The 19430-nt window shown below is 34.4% G+C and overlaps 1 protein-coding gene across 1 annotated transcript; it reads right to left on the reverse strand.

Annotated features, from left to right (window-relative positions):
- Positions 1–1923: 1923 nt before the first annotated feature.
- LOC111379752 (26S proteasome non-ATPase regulatory subunit 7 homolog A) lies at positions 1924–8047 on the reverse strand. Its single transcript, XM_023003190.1, has 10 exons — positions 7668–8047; positions 6034–6126; positions 5872–5953; positions 4495–4591; positions 4239–4314; positions 3999–4057; positions 3720–3842; positions 3043–3100; positions 2840–2925; positions 1924–2312 (listed from the first exon to the last, which is right to left on the reverse strand). Exons 1-10 carry the CDS (start codon positions 7852–7854, stop codon positions 2241–2243), a joined length of 933 nt encoding a protein of 310 aa, XP_022858958.1. The 5' UTR covers positions 7855–8047; the 3' UTR covers positions 1924–2240.
- Positions 8048–19430: the final 11383 nt, after the last annotated feature.

Raw genomic sequence — 19430 nt, forward strand, 5'->3', positions numbered from 1 at the left:
GTTAATATTTCGTCAAGTGTGTTATGCACAACTAGCAAGTAATTAGGGTGTATTTATTCTTTTATATTTGTTTTACTCTCCTCTTTTTTCGGTTGCAATGGTAATTGTAAAATTTTTGTTAATTAAGTATGTGAATACATTCAACATAGCACAGTTTCGGCACAGCTTGGCTATTCAATTGTCTGTTTACAGCAAGAAAAAACGAGAAGAGAATTATGTGTCGATAATGATTTGGTGTCAAAGGACAGACGGGGGATATTTTGATGAGGCAAAAAGGAAGTTGTGCAAGGACAGGACGTATGTAATATTTGGTACAGATTACTTTGTATAGAAGTGATATGCTTTTCCACTTTTTATTTCAAAAGCAATGATATGTTGTAACAACAATTTTAATTGGTTTAGTGTAAATTTTCATGAATATGGTGAATGTAGATTCTGAAGCTAGCCTTTAAGTTGTTTCTCTTGTGATTGGTGAATTGGTATTGCATTTCAAGACAAAATATTACACTCGGCCAGGAGATTAATAGTGTAGGTTCTATAAGGTTCAGACATTTTACATTATGTTGACAAAATCGACAAGGCATAAACTGTCTACCACATACAGCTCTGTAGCCTACTAACCAAGGAAGCTAGACGCCATGGAAAGCGACAGAAGTCCACAGAACGTCTAATTGACACCAAAGAGTAAAATCTTGTTTTTCTTCAGACCTCAGAGGATTTAACATTGCAGATGGAATGTGCCAACTCTAACTTATGAATCTGTTATAATCTTTTGACCCTTTCAATTATTAATGCAACACTTCATATTGTTTGCTCGCAGTGAAGCATATTAACAAAAACTAATGCCTATCATTCAGGGTACTTTTACGAAAATTCGAATTGAACATTATGGGACGAAGCGGGGGCCGTGTCTTATAGTTTCCAAAAAAGTAGGTATAGTGTACAAGTTGAGATCTACTTTCCAAAATTGGCAATCTAACTTGCTGTCTACGAATGATCATTGACACATAACATTAAATTAACATGTCCAACTTTTCTCTTATTGTCACTTGTACTTAAAAATAGTGATTATTATAACATTAAATTATCTGACACTAAGTATGTGAAATAAAAGTATTTGATTGTTATAACATGCTCTAAATCATAGATAATACTCATAGCATGTAAATGTGATCATGGTGCAACCACTAGAATAATGACGTGATTCGAGGATTCATGTTCGCCTTTGATATAATCGTGGTTTACAATGTAAGTGTGTTACAATATTGTCAATTGTCATTATTTTGATCTAGTGGTGTAACATTTCAAAAATACTTCTCTTCATTTTAAAAAAAGTGTCACTTTCTAATATAAAACCTTAATCCATATTTACATTTAGATTTTCACAAACACCTTGTTGGCATCTCTCTAATTAACCCTGTCTCTTGAATTTTCATATGTATTCAATCATTACCGTTGATCCAAAGTTGATTTTTCATATATACCAACACAGTCAAAAATCACTACACATTTGCTCCACGCCATCACCCTCACCCCTTTTCAATTGCTTGCTTGTAGACGCGTGGTGCAATCGAAGTCCCCAATAAATCTTTAAAAGTCAAGGTCTGGCTCAAGCAAAGATCGACGCTTGACGTCTTGAAGAGTGGCCAGAGAAATGAAAATACAGCAGACTCGGGCACCATTCGAGACCGACTGCATCACAATTCATATTTTCTTGTTTCAATGTCGGGGAGTTCAAATAACTGTCTCAATTCATGTTTTCTTGTTTCAATGTCGGAAATTGAATGAAATAACTGGTGAATCAGGTCAGCTTTGAACATTCAAGTCGTCTGCTCATCAGTTTCTTTGTTGCACTTCGTCATGGCTTAGATTCACAAGGGCGTAAAGCAGTACTAAATTCGAGCATAAATCACATAAACACAATCAAATTGAAACCATTCCCTCTATTCAAATATCTCTCGTCTTTGGTTAAAATTTAATTCAAGAGAACAAACAACACAAATCCCTATTCAAGTAAAAAAAAATGTGATATTTTCTCTATTAATACATGTTCCAGGTCACAACTGACTATTTGAGAAGTTCATAAAATCGTATCGAATGACTATCAAGAAAATCTAAGCCCAGCCTGAACTAAGCGAGCGCATTGACTTGTAACATCAAAATGTGAAGTCTGGATTCCAAGGTAACATTGCATTGGAATTCCCCCAGAAAAGCAAAGCCTCAACAGAAAATTTTCATGCTTAGCTTCCAGCAGCAGTAGACACAGCAATAGGCTTTGCATCTTCTGCCTTTTCGTGTTCTTTGTTAAGCATCTGAAATCATGCGTCCAAAAATGTCAAAGACAACAGAATGTATATAATTGTAGGAAACCGATCTTGGTTAGGGCCAAACTAATTTCATTATTGAACAAAGATGCAAAATGCATACTTGTTTTGCTTCCTTTTATGAATCACAATGTGTGATCAGTTTGATTAAGAACAATTTGTCAACATAGGGTTGGGTACTTACAAAATGAAAAGTGCCAAATGCAAGTGTTTACTAAGCACAAAAGTTAATCAATCCAAGTTTTCATCTTTTATAATATTGCAATTCATCCGTACACATTTCTGATTAACCAAACACACAATACTCCTTAAGGCAACATTTTAACATCAAACAAGAAATGTATTTTTAATGTTAATTTCAAATTTTCAATTGCTATCTCCAGAGAGGTCTGGACACGAAAGACAGCTAAATCTCCAGTATTTTACATCTAGATAAAACGATACTAATGCTTCAATTTTGATATGTTGGGCAACCTAAAAAAGAAAGCAATGCACAGAACTCCAGGACTTCTCACCTTATTGTTGATCAAGTTATGAAGAGCAATCACACTTCGGATAAGGGATGAAAGATATATGACCAACATCATATCGTTTGTTTTCACTGTAAACAGAATCACATCAGTAATTCAATTAAAGACTTGGCTTCAAAATCCTGATAAACAATGCAGTGTTCAACAGGAAAATAAATCAAAAAACTTTCAACTTCTAGCTACTTTACCTGCAAAAGCTTTAATTAATTCAGACACATTGAGATTTGGAAGTAGATTAAACACATCCTGCACAAGTTAGAAGATATTTCAATAAAGATAGGAAATCATCTGTAAATGTCCAAGTGCATGTGCATGTGTAGAGAGTTGTCCACACCAAACAAGGAAGATCAGAGGAAAGTAGCCAACTATGCTTTAAATTCTGAAAGAGTAGAGACACGAATGCTGTACTAATTGACTACTACAAAAAGCCTCATCCACCTCCGAAAGGGGTTTCAGATGTTCTATTTCACATCCAGGTCAAACTATTTGATGATGTCGATTTTTAAATTACTTAGAAATTCATAATCCAGATTGAAAACGTTGCCATGGGATGAAAATTCCAAATCTGAAGGGCTTGTTAGTTTTTGGATTTAGATGGTCAAACCTAGGCTATTAACAGACTGGAATGAAGTTTAAGCTTATGCAATTGGGCAACTTATATCTCACATTGTATAAGAACTAAATAACATTCATTGTTCAGCCAAAATTACCCAAATTTCAAGAATTATATCTTTGCAAATAACCAAAATACTACCAATGCATAAATCATTTTGGATAACGTAAAACATATAATTACTAATGCACACTAAATTAATAGTTCCCAAGTTTAGAGTTGTAAAGGAAGAGAGCCAGGGCATTGAAATACCTGTAAATGGTAGAGAATCTCATGGTTTAATGGAAGCTTCCCTTCAATAATAAGGTCAAGGTAGCTGCAGATCTCTTTCAATCGTGCATCCAAGCCCTTCAAAGCTGTAAGCTTCCCACTCACCTGGATAGGACAAAGAGTTCCAAGTTTCTCATTCCTTACTTTCATACATCATCAACGGGTAAAAGAGAGGGGCACAGGATTTCAACTGCCTACAATTTATCTATTATATAGATAACCATCATTACACTAGAAGGAGAGAAGGGTGGGAAAAGAAACCTCTGTTGCAAGCGTGCTGATTGTTGTATCCTTCACATCTCTCAACAAGTGTTCAACCCCTGTTCATAAGGAGGGTGAGTGGAAGTGGCAGACAGGTTCATAAAGGATCCAACATTGATAATATAAAAGGAAACAAAAATTGAAGCACTTCCAAGTGGGCTTGGCTTATCCTCTTGGATTAAACAATATTAAAAAACAGCTTTATATGGAAAATGCACATCTTGAATGGGATTGAGATACCTATCTCTTCAACTTCGTGAGCAGCAATTTCTGAGGGAACATGCACAAATACCTTCTGGCTTTTTTGAGTTGCATTCTGCAAGTCCATCCAAACATTAGACTAGAATTTTGCACATTTCCATATGGTTTCTACCAAATAACCAGCTTCGAGATTGTAATCTTTCTATTTATATCTTAACTATTTTCAAAGTTTTTGTTGAGTAAGCAAATATATAACCGAGTTCAACAAGCAAACAAAACTATTGTTTTAATGTACCTCTTTAACCTCCTCGATAGCATAATAGGCTTTAGTAGGTATTCCAAGCTCTTTTGGCTGTACATCTATAATAACCAAAACAGGGGTGGGGACATAGCTGCAATACATAAACAGAGATTTATTGCTGACCAAAATAAATAAATAAATAAAAATAAAATTCAGAAAAAAATTGGTTAATGAGAATGCACAGGAAAGTTGTTATAAAATGTACGATTCTCAGAAAATTAAGCATAACTTTAGCTCAACTAAGAGTAGTGGAGATAGAGGAGGAAGGGTTCATAGACATTACTTTCAGCAAAAGAACAAGGACTGGATGTGGTGAGAAAAGCCAAGAAAAAAGGGAAAACTGCAGATTAAATACAGCAGAGAAAAAGGAAAGGAGGGACATCTAAAACCAACTAGAATTTTTCAGAAATGAAATAAATTTTTATATTAACCAAACCCTACTTACAAAGATCTGGTAAGCTCAATGAGGATTATTAAAAAATTGCTAAGGGAACTTAGTCATCACTGGGAAGAAACAGAAAAGAAAAATGTGTATAATCCCATTGTTATTGTGAAAAAGTAAGTCTATAGATCTAGAGATATTTTAAATTGCATTTTAAACAATACTTATTCTTAGCAAATTTCATTAGAAGTTATTCAATAGATTTCAATTCCAGTATTTTGTACGAATTACACAAAAGTTTCTTAAAGCGATTGCTGCTACAAATTTCAGAATTTCTTGCGAATGGGTAGAGAATCAGTGACTTGAAAGGGTGAGCTATATAACATTCATGCCACACCGTTTATAAATGCTTCCAGATTGCAAAGAAATGATCTTAAATATCACAGAAAGAAATTTGAAGAAAAGCATAATTCTTCACAATCAAAGTTTTCCATTTGTAACAATTGAAGAAGCTTTTCATATACCAAATCCTGGCTATATCTTAATTATGAGATAATTCGTTCAATATATTCTATTCTTCTCTAGCTAGTAGCTATGACTGATAAGAATGAGATCCTGGCTATATCTTAATTATGAGATAATTCATTCAATACTATTCTTCTCTAGCTAATAGCTATGACTGATAAGAATGAGGTATTCAAGTCGTCTTTTTCCCTTGCATGTCAATAGCCAAGTCATATATAGTAGATAGTGCACCAATAAAACACTACAAGATAAGTATGCATCTAAGAATAATATGCATATAACATTTTTCTACAAAGATATTTCTGTAAACGTTAATAACATGTCAGCTTCGGCAGCTTTATCAATTCGGTCTAAGACAAAAGTCGGTGTAATTACAGAGCACAAGAATTGTAAGTAGTCAAATATCTGTCAATGAAAGGAAAAGGCTAATATTTTTTCCCCATATAAGGACAGACGGATCTTACTCATTGAAAAGCGCATGTATATTTAGATCATTTTCCCGAAGTTTTGGACCAGAGCTGTACCAACCAATAACGTGCTCCTTGGCTAACAGAATTTAGGCGTCAATGGAATTGCAACAGAAACTCCCAGAAATGTTTTGACAGAAACTATTGAGAATTTCATACCATTTATTCTTCTGAACATGGAAAACATTGATTCGTGGTAGTTGTGGTCAAGAAACCAGATGCTTGGGTCCTTGTCATCTTCTTCGAAAGGCACTACATATATCACCAGAATATAAAATTAAAGCCATAGCATTATGTAACACGTGAAGTACAATTGAGATTTCTAAACTTTAAAAGATACATACTGCAAAGGAAGAAATGGGAAATAGTCCTGCATTAAATAATATATGTAGAAAAATAAGAAAGATCGAATGGTTTTACTGCATTAATCTTTAACCATAACATGCCTGTATGACACAACAACAATATATAATAAGTATCTTCTCCTTAATTATTTTAAAAACTGCAGAGATACACAGTTTATAAAATACTTCAATAGGTCTGCTGATTTTTTGACAATCTCTTAACAAGTATTAGATTCAAATGTAATGTCTATTCTTCGGTTTCAACTTTCCTGTCACTCCCATTAGTGGACGAACAAATATATGTCAAGAATGAATTATATCACGAAGTTTGATTAAAAACAAGCATAGATAATTGGCATTCAATCATAATTATATATTTATTTAAGCAATTTCTTTTATACATTGTAGTTAGTATAAAAAAAGAGAAAGGTATGCATGCACAATATCTTCTCATTTATGCTTCTCAAAATATTCTCACAGTAACTGAAACTAATTTTAAAAATTGTATAACATTTGCATATAAATACAGTAGTGGAAATAAGACTTATTAAGGGAAATGAGAATGGAAACTAAACTGAGTTTCATGACAGGGAAATGAGTAGGTGGAGGTGGGCTGTGCTTGTTTAATACTAGAGGAAAATTCCAAGGGCCAAATCATAACTCTTTTAAACAGCATCTCTACACTGAATAATCCAATATTACCCTTCACTTTAACTTTGAAAACTTTTTAGTCTAGATACTACCATCCTGACAGTGTCTACTATTTAACACTCCCAAAAACACCATAAACTAACTCTGCAATGACTGCTGCAGTAACGACACAATCTTCCTCATAAGTATTGGTAACTCAACCAGTGATAAGCTCGTCAACCATCAGACGATGGCTTTTTTCCTTTGGCCACTGAAAGGGTCTATTTTGAAAATTTCTCTAAAATTCTACTCCGATTCTAGTGCTTCCAATAGGGTCCTTAATTTAAGGATCAGAACATAAAGCTTTCATTAAAGGCATCCAATACGAATTTAAAGGAATCCCACCACTTGACCACTCCCAGTAGATTCATATTTTCCTGTTTAGTACTATTCATTTACAACCATTAAAATTCTAACATAATCCTTAAATTCTAACGGCTCGAAAAGTTCAATAGCCAATCCATATTTAGCTCAGTGGACTTCAAATTTCTAATCGTGAGCATATCTTTATTTTCAGCTTAAGTATGAACTGCACCTCACTCCAAAAGATAAAAAATTCAAACCCTAAATTCCCCCCATACAAACAAAATTCAAAAGACAATTTTAGAGGAACACTAAAGTCCTAAAATCTTAACCAAATCTAACTGCACAACTTCAGTCAACAAGCAACAATATAGATAAAGATCCGAAGAATGAGCTTGAAATCGATGTGAGAGAGAAATTGTCAGATCCGAAGACGGTGCAGCGAGAAATACTGACCGGCATAGCTGTTGGTGACGTCAACGGTGCCCTTGAAGGAAGTTCCAAGAAGAACACCAACAACGCGCTTCTTGCTGTCGCGTGCAACACGGTTGTAGTGGTCGACGATGCTCAGCAGCACTAGCGGATGCACTACCGCCTTGTCGATTGGCCGTGCCGATATTTGCTGCGATTTTATAACATCCATTTCTTTGGCTTTGCCGAAAATTTTGTGTGCGAGCGATTTAATGCTCAATCGGCGATGATTTCTTCAGCAGAAAGAAGAATATCGGCGAGAGCTCTCTTTCTCACGGTCGGAGCCAAATGGACTTAGCTTTGTTTTGAAATATGGCCCCCTGAAGATCCCACCATCGATGGCCTGGAATAACTAAGAAAAAATTATACAAATAGCACTACGACAACGGAACTACGTTCAACCAATCAGAAGTATCCGACATAACTTTGTAACTCTTTTGATAAAGGGATTTATTTATTTTTTTTATAAGTTAGTGAATTACATTAAATTTGTGATTAAGAAATATACATAAGTTACCTGAAAATATTTAATTAAAAAAGAAGTTCTATCAGTTTACACTTTCATAAAAAGTTTTGTCAAACAGGAGCTTAATTTTTCCTTATGCTATAGAATAAGGGACAAGGTGCATATTTGTGACTATGAAAGTATGCTTGGCGCATCCTCATTTAATAATCTCCATGGTATTCGTCTAGCGTTAGTGTAACACCACGAGCTTGTTTTCGTGAGTAGTGTGTCTTGATTATGCATTAATGTTGCATTTACTACTTAGCTAATATAAATATTTTTGTCGTGACTAATCATTTACTTTCGGGCTCAACTTGGCCTCCTAAATCATCTCAATATCCTAAGTCAATAGATGTCATTACTCTCTTGGCTTGATCGGGTCCTTAAAGAGATCTATGCAAAATATAATTGAATCTAATCCCTAGCGAGTATCCACATTGATGGACCAAAATATATTTTAGAAGTTGTGTTGAGCCTATGTTATCCTAAGTGCCTAGTCGAGCTTATGCAAGTCTCGACTCATTCGAACAGATTTCTCATGAATTGCAGAGTTGATATCAAGTATATTTTGGACCATTTTTGAACATAGTCTCTTCTAAATATAAAAAAGAATACAAGTAACAATAGACCTTGATCTTAGAAAAATTTTCCTCTAGCTGAAATAAGTCCTAACCATATTAGAGCATAATTTAATATAAGGGTTGATTCGAGCCCAAAAAATCATGATTTTGTTCTAGATAATTCCCTTGGAAGGGTGAGGAAGTTTAGAGTCTCAACTTTGTTCTATCATATTTTCCTCTAAGTGCAGAGGCAAGCCTTGGTCTTAACCAAGGTGTGGCTTAATCATAGCTGGGTCGAGTCTAACTAACTCCTAACCTCGTTTGAGTTCTTTCTTTAAGGTCAAGTTCAAACGAGTCTCGACATCATGTGGGGAATGAGTAAAGCACAATTATATCTTGACCTCGTTCGAGTATAAAATAAGTTGAGTTTTGCTCGAGTTATATTTGTAATAAATTTAAATTATTCTTGAAGAGGTCTGAAACATGCTCGAATATCGACTTTGCCCTAAAGGTTGAGACTCACTGGGGGTTGTGATTCCATCGACTTAGCCCTAAATTATTCTTGAAAGGGTTGTGATTCCTTAGACTCAATTCAACCCTTAGATCAAATTATGATCGAACAAGGTTAAGATTTGCTTGAGGTAGACCTTCTTTGAATAATTTGTTTAACATCTACGTGTAAACGCATTGGGTTATACTTGACACTTGAAAGAAATTTATGCTCAAGCTCAAATCTTGCTTGAGCTTGATATTAAAAGCCCTTAGAAGGAAATATGTTCGAGTTTGAGCTTCTTTGAGCTTGATTGGCCTAGCTCAATGAAGGTCATGCGTAACTTTGGATCCAATCTACCTTTTAAGGAAATTATGTTGTAAAGAATTCGAGACTTGCATAAGCTCGACTAGACACTTAGGATGACTTCGGCTCAGCTCGACTTTCAAAATAAAAATTATGATCCATCAAAATGGATGATTAAATTTTATCATTCTTGCATAATGCTACTAAAGACTGAGTTAGCCAAGTGAGTCTTGACATTTCTTGACCATAATCGACTAAGGGTTGAGTAGCAAGTCTCAACACTTGTAGCCTATGCTCGAATGTATATTAAGAGTCCAATCAAGCCCGAGAAAGTCTAATCCTCGTCTAACATAGATGGACGAGATCTTTTGATCATAATCTCTCAAAGGATGAGTGTGTGTATGGCTTAACCTCGTTCCAGGACAATTCATCCTAAATTCTAGGGCGAATGAGTCTAGGTCAGTCTTAGCCTTTGTTTGATCCTCATTCTTTAAAAAAAAAAAATACATTTTTAAACTGTGTTTTGACATCATTTCAACTACATATATTTCAATAAAATAATATTACTCATAAATTTAAAACGTTTCCTTATTTTCTAACCACACATTCCCATCAACACACTATTCAAAAAATCATTCTTATCAAAATGGATGCACCTTCACCTTAGAAAGGGTAAGGTATGTCCATGACTTGAATAGGAACTTAATCTCAATGGGTAATCTAGATGACATAGGCTTGCAAGGTAGGTTAGGAAATGGTTATTTGAAAATAATTAAGGGTACCTTAGTAATTTTCAAAGGTACCAAAAGAAATGCATAGGTCACTAAAGCCATTGTTTTAAGTCACAATGCTAAATCTTCTAGTGTTGAGATTGATGCAACCCTGAAATGGCACAACAAACTATAGTCCATGTTAGTGAGAAATGCACATTTTAAGTGAAAAGGGGGCATTGAGTAAGGATATTATTTCTAAAGTTCCCTTCTATGAGTATTGTACTTTAGGCAAACAATGTAAGCTCACTTTAATACGGGAAAACATAACACTATATCTATCCTTCAATATTTATACATGTTGACTTGTAGGGCCCATCATCCACCACCTACCAAGGTGGAAATAGAAATTGATGATTTTCAAGAAATGTGTGGGTATTTCTTTTGAATGAAAAATTAGATACTTTTTGAAGGTTTAGAAAACTTTAATTGAAAATCAAATAGTAAAAAGATTAAAATTTTGAGAACAGACAATGGCCTGGAATTTTGTAATGTTGAATTTGACCAACTTTGTAAAGATGATTGGATCCTAAGGCATAAAACTATCCCAAATGCCCCACATCAGAATGGTGTAGCTGAGAAGATGGATAAGACCATTTTAGACAAGGTAAGATGCATGATGTTTACCTAGAGTTCCTAAAGTGTTGTGGGGTGAGGCTGTTATGATAGTTGTATACATTGTAAATAGGACACCCGCTAGTTCTATGGAAGGTAGAACTCCAGAGGAAGTATGGTTAGGTAAGCTGGTTGATTATTCTCCCTTAAGAACTTTTGGTTGTGCAACCTATTACTACCAAAGTTTAGGAAAATTAAAACCTAGATCCTTGAAATCTATATTTATGGGATGTCCTGAACAAGTAAAAGGATACAAACTTTGGGTGAGAGAGAATAAAGGTTTTTAAATGATTACCAACAGAAATGTGTCTTTCAATGAAATTGAAATGCCTTGTCTGACTGAAAGGGTCTCAAATGATGCTTAAGAGAGCCAAAAAGAGGAGAGGGTCGGGCTGTAGGTAGAGCTTGGATCCTCTATTGAGCATGATTACGGTGAAAATGAAATTAGTGAAGAACATGTTGATGTGTCAGGTTCTCATGAACCTGGTAAAGGAAAAACCTATTGATGACTTGCGAAACCTTTTAGGTGATTATCAATTAGCCAGGAACAGGACTAGAAGGGAGATAAGAGAACATATAAGGATGAATGATTATATGTCTCTTGTTATCCTGTCATATCAAGATTTGGCCTTTAAAGAGTCAAAGTCTTATGAGGAGGCTGTGAGCTGTCAACTCTCTAAAGAATGGTAGCTGGCTATGAAATAGAAAGTGAAGTTCCTTGTAAAAAATAATACTTGGAATCTTCTGCCTAAACTAGAAAATAAGTCTTTAGTAGACTGTAAAAGGATCTATAGTATTAAGGAGGAAAACTCTCTTACACAGCCCTTTAGATTTAAGTCTAGATTAATTGCTAAAGGATTTTTACCCAAAAACCTAGCGTTGATTACAATGAGATTTTTTCCCCAGTGGTTAAATACACCACTATAAGAGTTATACTTGCTTTGGTTGCACAAAGCCCAGGAATTGAACAAATGGACATTAAAATCGCCTTCTTACATGGTAACTTAGATGAAACAATTTATTTGAGTTAGCCACATGGGTTAATATCAACATGTTTGTCTTTAAAAAAAATCTTTATACGGTCTAAAACATTCACCTAGACAATGGTATATAGGTTTGATAACTTTGTGTCATCCGTTGGTTTTATAAGAAATTCATTCGATCATTCCTTTTATTTTAAAAGAATAGTAGTAACTCTGTGCTTGTTTATCTGCTTTTATATGTATATGATATGCTATTAATAGGCTAAAAGATATGTGATACAAATGACATTAAGAAAGTGCTAAGTACTGAATTTGAAATGGAAGAATTAGGTTATGCTAGAAGAATTTTGGGAATGGATATCAAGAGGAATAAATCCTACCAGTCACTTATTTTAGCATAGTCTAACTATGAGAAAAATGTGTTATCTAAGTTTGCTATCCATAAATCCAAGTCTGTTACTTTGCTTCTTGCATGTTATTTTAAGCTTAGTAAAGTCCAATGCCCTCATGATGAATCTGACATAGAAAACATACAAAAGGTTCCATATGCAAATATTGTAGGATTTGTTATATATACCATGGTACGCACTTGACCTGATGTTGCTCATTTTGTAAGTACTTTGAGTAGATTTTGGCAAACCCTGATCCTAAACATTAGACTGCTATGAAATGGTTATTGAGATATTTAAAAGGATCTACAGTTTTAGGATTGTGTTTTAAAACTTGTAAAGAATAAGTTGTCTTAAAAGGATATGTAGATTCTGACTATGCTAGTGATAGGGATAATAGAAAATCCACTACCTCTTATTTGTTTACTTTGTCTAATATTTGTATAAGCTGGAAGTCTCATAGCAGTCTATTGTAGTTTTATCAACCACAAAAGTTGAATATGTGGCTACTACTGAAGTCATTAAAGAAGCTTTATGGCTTAAAGGTTTGTTACGTGAGGCAAATGAACTTGTTAATCCTGTTGTGGTTTATTCCATAGTCAAAGTGCCACCCTTTTATGCAAAAATCATGCTTTTGTATGAAAGAACTAATAGATGTTAAAATGCACTTCATTAAAGATATAATCCAAGAGGAATCTTTATGATGCTACAGGTACAGTCATCTTGGTGCTGGGGATCATGGAGAAATCAATGTCAAGTGCTTTGAGAAGTTCATTATTTTGTTTTTCCTTTTTTCAATCATTGGCATCAAGGAGGAGATTTATTGGGCTATGATGCCATTAATCCATTACTTGATGGATTAATCCAATGATGAAATTGGGCTCTACCCGCTTGTCGATTAATCCATTACTTGACAACACAAATATGAAATGGGCCTAAATAAGTAGGACACATGTGCTACTCTGGACCATTGGATCTCCCACTTGAAATCAATGGTGATGAACCGGAAGTATAAATATGGTCTGAGTGGTTGCCCTACTTGATTTTTCATCTAATTTCTGTGAGAAGCTTGTGGGTTTTCTCTTGTCTTAGTGTCTACTCTCATCCCTTTTCTTCGTGTACTTTGTGTAACCTAAAACTTTTGGTTTCGGGGATAAATCTACATGTGTTGAGCCTTTGTGATTCTTCAATTAGAGGTTAAGAGTTTGAAATCAATTTTTTGGGTCGATCTTGGTCCATTGTACCAGCTACCTCTGTTTATCTTATTTTAGGGGTTAGGTTTGTGGAGTTTTCAATCTGTACAGAAGGGTATAATGTTGTTTTGAGCCTAAATAATTGATTCCTGATGTTATTGTTCATATGTTGGTGTTTCTTGTTCTTGGGAATATTTGAGTTTGAATTGTAATAAATTACAGGGGCTTCTGAAGCTACCTTTGTTCACGAAGGGGAAAAAAACCTCAATTAAAGGAAATATTGTCCATATATGATATAAAAGAGGTATACTTGATAAATATCAAAAGGGAACAATTATGGAAATCTGTAGCCAAACCTAATGAAGCGGCAAAGGCCCCATAACCAAACTAACTAAATGCCACTACATCCCCGTCCTTCCAAGCAGCAATGCCTAATCGCCCAGAATAGAAATCAAAATGATAATAGGTAGATAACAATGTGTAGAATGGTCCTACAGGAAATGACAAAGGAAGTCAAGAAAAGAATGAGCTTGGCAAAACTACAATTTGAACCCTTGTAGGAACATGGAAATAAAAAATGGACTTAAGTGGTTTTCGTTCTTAGAATAAGACTCCCGATTAATACTACGAGACCAAAGTAACTCTCTTATCTATGCCGATCATCAAAGTAAATATCCATTGGACATTCATCAACAACGGAAGCTCGACCTATGTGTTCGATCTAAGAACCCTGGAGTAAATGGGAATTTGGGAATGGTATCTCTAACTGTACTCTAAGTGACCTAGGAGATCAGTGGAGAACTTAGAGATGAAAAAGGAAAAGTAGCTTTCTTGTTTGAATTAGGAGAAATCACATGACACATGATCAATACCGATTTCGTAATGACACCTTCCATCCAACTAAAATGTTATCCTTGGTCGACCCATACTATATGAGCAAAAGGCTACAACCTTAATTCACTACTATTGCATGAATTTCCCGATGCTAAGAAAAGTCGAAGTGTTTCAATGGGATCAGGTCAAAGCAAGATCTTGCAACATAGATCTACTAGGAGACAAATCAACATGTTCCAAAGATGGTAGATAGAACGGACCTAGGAGGCAAGCTTAAAGAAACCAGCCTCTACCCAAAATAGGGATAAATACTAAGGACATGAAGCAGCTAAGGAGATAGAGAAGTTGCTGAAAGATGTTGTATACTGTATCTTCCAACATATTTAGATGTTGGGCTATGCCTTCCCATCTTGGAGTGCACATGGTTCAAGTGGCTAATATCAAACTCAGCCCACTTGACCTAGGATAAGAAACTCATGAAAACATAGCAGAGCTTGTTGAGCAGTTGGATAGCTATCAGGAGAGACGAAATCATCCACAAAAGGAGCTTCACATGGAATAAGAGCTGCAACAACCACTCTGGTCCAAGCTGATAGACTTCCTAAAAAACAATTCGAAAGTATTTAATGAGTCATCAAGACATGGAGAGGATCAATTCCTAGATCTCCTACCACAACCTCAACATTGATGTCAAAAATCGGTTAAAAATCAAAAGAGACAAATGTTGAATCATGACAAATACGAAGTCAGACTTAGTTAAAATGAGTAATGAAGACTTGAGACTTTGCATAGATTTTACCGACCTTAGCTAGGCTTGCTCGAATATCGCATTCCACTTTTTTGAATAGTCCAAATGATAAATGCCGCAGCTAGGCATGAGCTGCTAAGCTTCATGATGTATATTCTGGCTAAAACCAAATTTCAATGAATGAGATTGATTGAGAGAATACCTCCCTCATTCATAATTAGCAGAGGGTTTTACTGCCACATAATGATGCCTTTTGAATTGGACAATGCTAGGGCTACATATCAATGCACAATCAATACTATGTTTGCTCAATAGATTGGCAAAACAATGGAGGATACGTCAACAACATGTTAGTAAAAAGCATGAAGGTCAAGGATCAAATCTTACACTTATCCAAAATGTTCAAGATTCTATGAAAATACAAAATAAAACTCAGCCTGCTTAAGTGTACCTTTGGAGTAGGCTCCAACAAGCTCTCAGGTTACATAGTCAACCAATTGGGTATCAAAGTCATCCTTGAGAAAATATAAAATATCTTTAAAATGAGGGCTCTCTCTAGACCAAAAGAAGTACAGAGTCTTATAAAGTAAATAGTCGGCCTTATCTGCTCCATCTCGAAATCAATGGATCGATGTTTTCCATTCTTTGATGCATTGCATAATAGGAAAGGTTCGAATAGAGGACTGAATACTAAGAAGCTTTTAAGTTCTTGTTTGGTCCCCATTATTTTTAAAATACATTTTTATCTTTCTTATTTTTAACCACACATTTTTCAATAAAATAATATTGCACACAACGCAAAATTTTTCCTTATTTTTTAACCACACATTTTGTATCAAAATACTATTCCAAAATGTAATTTTGGCTCCAAAAAAATGGGCTCAAACAGGCTATAAAGGTCTCAAGAAATGGTTAGCCTAGCTACCACTCCTCTCTAAGCCAAAAGCCAATGAGACTCTTTTGCAATTGGTTGTCTTTGAGCACACCACAAGTGCCTACTCGTAAGAGTAGAGAATGGGGTATAATAATCGTTTACTATATTCGTCAAGCCCTCCATGACATAGAACTACAATACTCTCATATAGAAAATTTTGTTAAGAAAAAATTTGTGGCAAACTTTCAAAAGCGGCAAAATAGTAAATATTTGTTATGATTGAAGCTCAATTTCCATAGAATTCAACCAATAACAACTAAACTTCAACCCAAATCAACACAAACAATTTAATATGCTAAATTGGGATTCAAACCCCCAGCTATAATTTCATTGATTAAATTGAAATTACATAAAACGACAAAGATAGATACAAAACAAAGGAAGTGGAAGGTAGAATTAAAGAAAGAGAAGAGAAAAAGAGGATACAAAATAACATAGAAGAAGAACACGTACAGCAGGGGAAGAAGAGAAGCAGAAACGAGAAGAGTTACATGAAGGAAGAGAAAGAAGCAGAAAAAGCTTTCCAGAGAGGAGATAAACGCAAGAAAACAGAGAAGAAACAAGAAGAACCGGAAGCACAGAGAAAAGGAAGAGAAGAGACGCGGGCAGCAACCACAGTTTCAATTCATCCATTCACCCTCGTCGCCTTCTAAGCAAGCTATATGTAGAACAAAAAAACCTAAAGGGCTTGGGCTAGCCTACTATACAAGACCAACTAGAAAAATAAAAGCAAATGCCCAATCCATGACAATATTCAGATTTTACTTTTAACTTCTCCAATTATCAATAACTAAAATAAAAAAGTCCAATATTAATTAATCTAATTCTTTTTATAATATATAAATTATGCTTTTTAGTAATTTAATAAATTTTGAGATTAGATATTATTTTTTTCATTTCAAAATAACACTCGTGAATACATTAAAAACATAAAAATGAATTTTATAATATACCAAGGAAAATAATAATACAAATAGATATCATCTAATTAATATCCATTTTAATAATTATATACAAACTCAACAATAAACCACATTTGTTTACCAAAAGTTAAAATGTTGATTTTGAAACAAAAAACATTTTTAGAATAAAAGTTTACCATTCTTTGTGCACTTGTTTATTCAACACAAAAAAAAGCTAACTCTCTTAAAATCACAGTAATATCAAGTTAAGCCTAACATGGATTTAATGACATTTATTCTTAATGCTCAAGAAATAACTCCAGGATCGGTCCTGAGGACAGGCAAATGAGGCCTGCGCCTCAGGCCCAAGACCGTAAGGGGCCCAATTTGCCCAATTTTTTTTCCTCAGAACAAGCCCAAAAGGAAAGAGATGTCCCAGACCCAATTATCCAACAACAACCCACAGTCCAATCTATTTACCCAACCCAACTTATATATCCAATTCAATCCATTTACCCAAAATCTCAAAATTCCCAAATCTGAGATTCAATACCAGGGCTTTGTTCGTAATCGTTGCCTCGTCTCTACAAGACTGCAACTCCAGTCACTCGACTCACACTCGCCTCCGTCGAGTCCACCCGTACGCCGCCATTCGCCTCCAGGCTCTGCCCGTCACCGGGAACTTGTCTAGTATTAGTAAGTAGTAACTCTACTACTCTAGTCTCGCAAATACATAGACCTTTCTTTAGGACCGCTCTCTTTGCACCCATGATTTTATATAGATAATCTTATATTGATACAATCATTCACAATTATTATTCTTTTGAGATGAGGTTGTTGTAAACACATTTTTCTTCTTTTTCGAAGAAATGGCTGCAAGTGTTGCTATGAAATTCATGAGAGAATGCTATATATCTAGGTAGCTTAAATCAAATAATATTACAAGGTATTATTTTTCCACTGCCGCTTCGAGTGCTAATTCTCATAATATTCCCAAGAGAGCTCCTCATTTTTCCAAAAAGTTAATCTTTTTACCCTTTATCCCTATTTTTAAGTACGTTATGCAAAAATTATCTTTTTAGGCATAAAAAAGTAGGTTTTTCATGAAATTGGTAGAAGGGCTCCTTTAGTTCATGTGAGTCTAGTTGTCTCCATAACTCCATTCTTCGATTCGTTTCTAAACTTTTTTTATTGATTTGATGAATTTTATCAACTGGTTTGTCTTTATTATATATATATATACGTGATTGTTAGATTTGTAGAATTTCATAGATTTTAGATTTTTAGTGGTGACTTCATCTGGTTCCTATGGAACATGAAAATTGGAAATGTTTGTATTTACCGTTGTATAACTTCAAACCATATTTTATCCATTGTTTTGTTCATAAATTTGTATTTACCCAAGGCACGTTAAGACACATTTATGAATTTCTTCTGTAAATGTATGAATTATGATTGTCAAATCATATGCAGATCTTTGACTTTATTTAAATTTTTATTTCAGACTTGTGAGCTGTGATGGTGGAATTCTGAACGGTCTAATTCCACAATTTTCATCCAAATTCCATTTCTCATGTAAGCAATGACTTGCCCTAACTTGTTATTGAAAATACTGAAAATGTTTGAAGCCTTGTCGACTTATAAAATTGTGGCTTGGTTGGCTTATATGATTGACCATTGTAGGATGAACAATTGCACAGGCGCACGCAGTAACTATATTGAAAATTGTAATTATAGATTCATACGCTATGCCTCTTAAATATGAGTTCGGTGCTCAAAAGAGAAGAAGGAAGCGAAATGAAATTGTTTGAGACATTGTTGATTTTGTTAAATTATAATATAAATTTTTTCTATAATACATTTGATTGTTGTTTTAATGTTAGTTTTAAGCTAGCATCGGTCGCATAATATATGTCAAATGTGAGAATACGAATAACACAATATGATGCATTATGTATTATTTTTGGCTACCAATTTCTCCTCCTGATGTTGAGAAACAGTTCAATCAAATTGATAGCTAGCAAACTATGTTATAAAATATTGCATATTAGAGTCAGATATTTTATAAGGGTCTAGCATTCTTTAATATTCATCTCATGCACTATGGTGTAGCAATTATACATATATTATACTTTCAAAAACTTTTAGATGTAAAATATTAGGCTCTGACCGTGTACCAATTGTGAAGGGGAGCACATTGATGTTATCATGAAGCGTAATAGCATTTTTAAATAAAAATGGGAAGTACTTTATTCTCAATAGTAATTGTTAAGGAATGATTGGAGCACTTAACAATAACCACTTAGATTGTCATCCAAATAATATTTATCAAAAGTTTGGGATATTGGCTCACTAGCGGCATGATATACATGAGTTATGTTTCTTCGAGAACATCAACACCTTATTCATTTAGAATAAATATATTTTTCAGTTATACTTTTTCGGGAGCATAAACATCATTGAATATTTTTGGCACATTTAACAAAATATTAATATATATATATATATATATATATATA

The sequence above is a fragment of the Olea europaea genome, unplaced genomic scaffold, assembly GCF_002742605.1.
Source record: "Olea europaea var. sylvestris unplaced genomic scaffold, O_europaea_v1 scaffold203, whole genome shotgun sequence".
In the NCBI taxonomy this organism is placed as follows: domain Eukaryota; kingdom Viridiplantae; phylum Streptophyta; class Magnoliopsida; order Lamiales; family Oleaceae; genus Olea; species Olea europaea.

Coding starts and splice junctions, on each gene's coding strand:
- LOC111379752 (XM_023003190.1), bottom strand. CDS start 7,854: ATGGATGTTATAAAATCGCAGCAAATATCGGCACGGCCAATCGACAAG. Junction 6,127..7,667: donor CGTCACCAACAGCTATGCCG/GTCAGTATTTCT, acceptor TGATATATGTAG/TGCCTTTCGAAGAAGATGAC. Junction 4,592..5,871: donor ATACATGCGCTTTTCAATGA/GTAAGATCCGTC, acceptor TATGTATTGCAG/CTATGTCCCCACCCCTGTTT.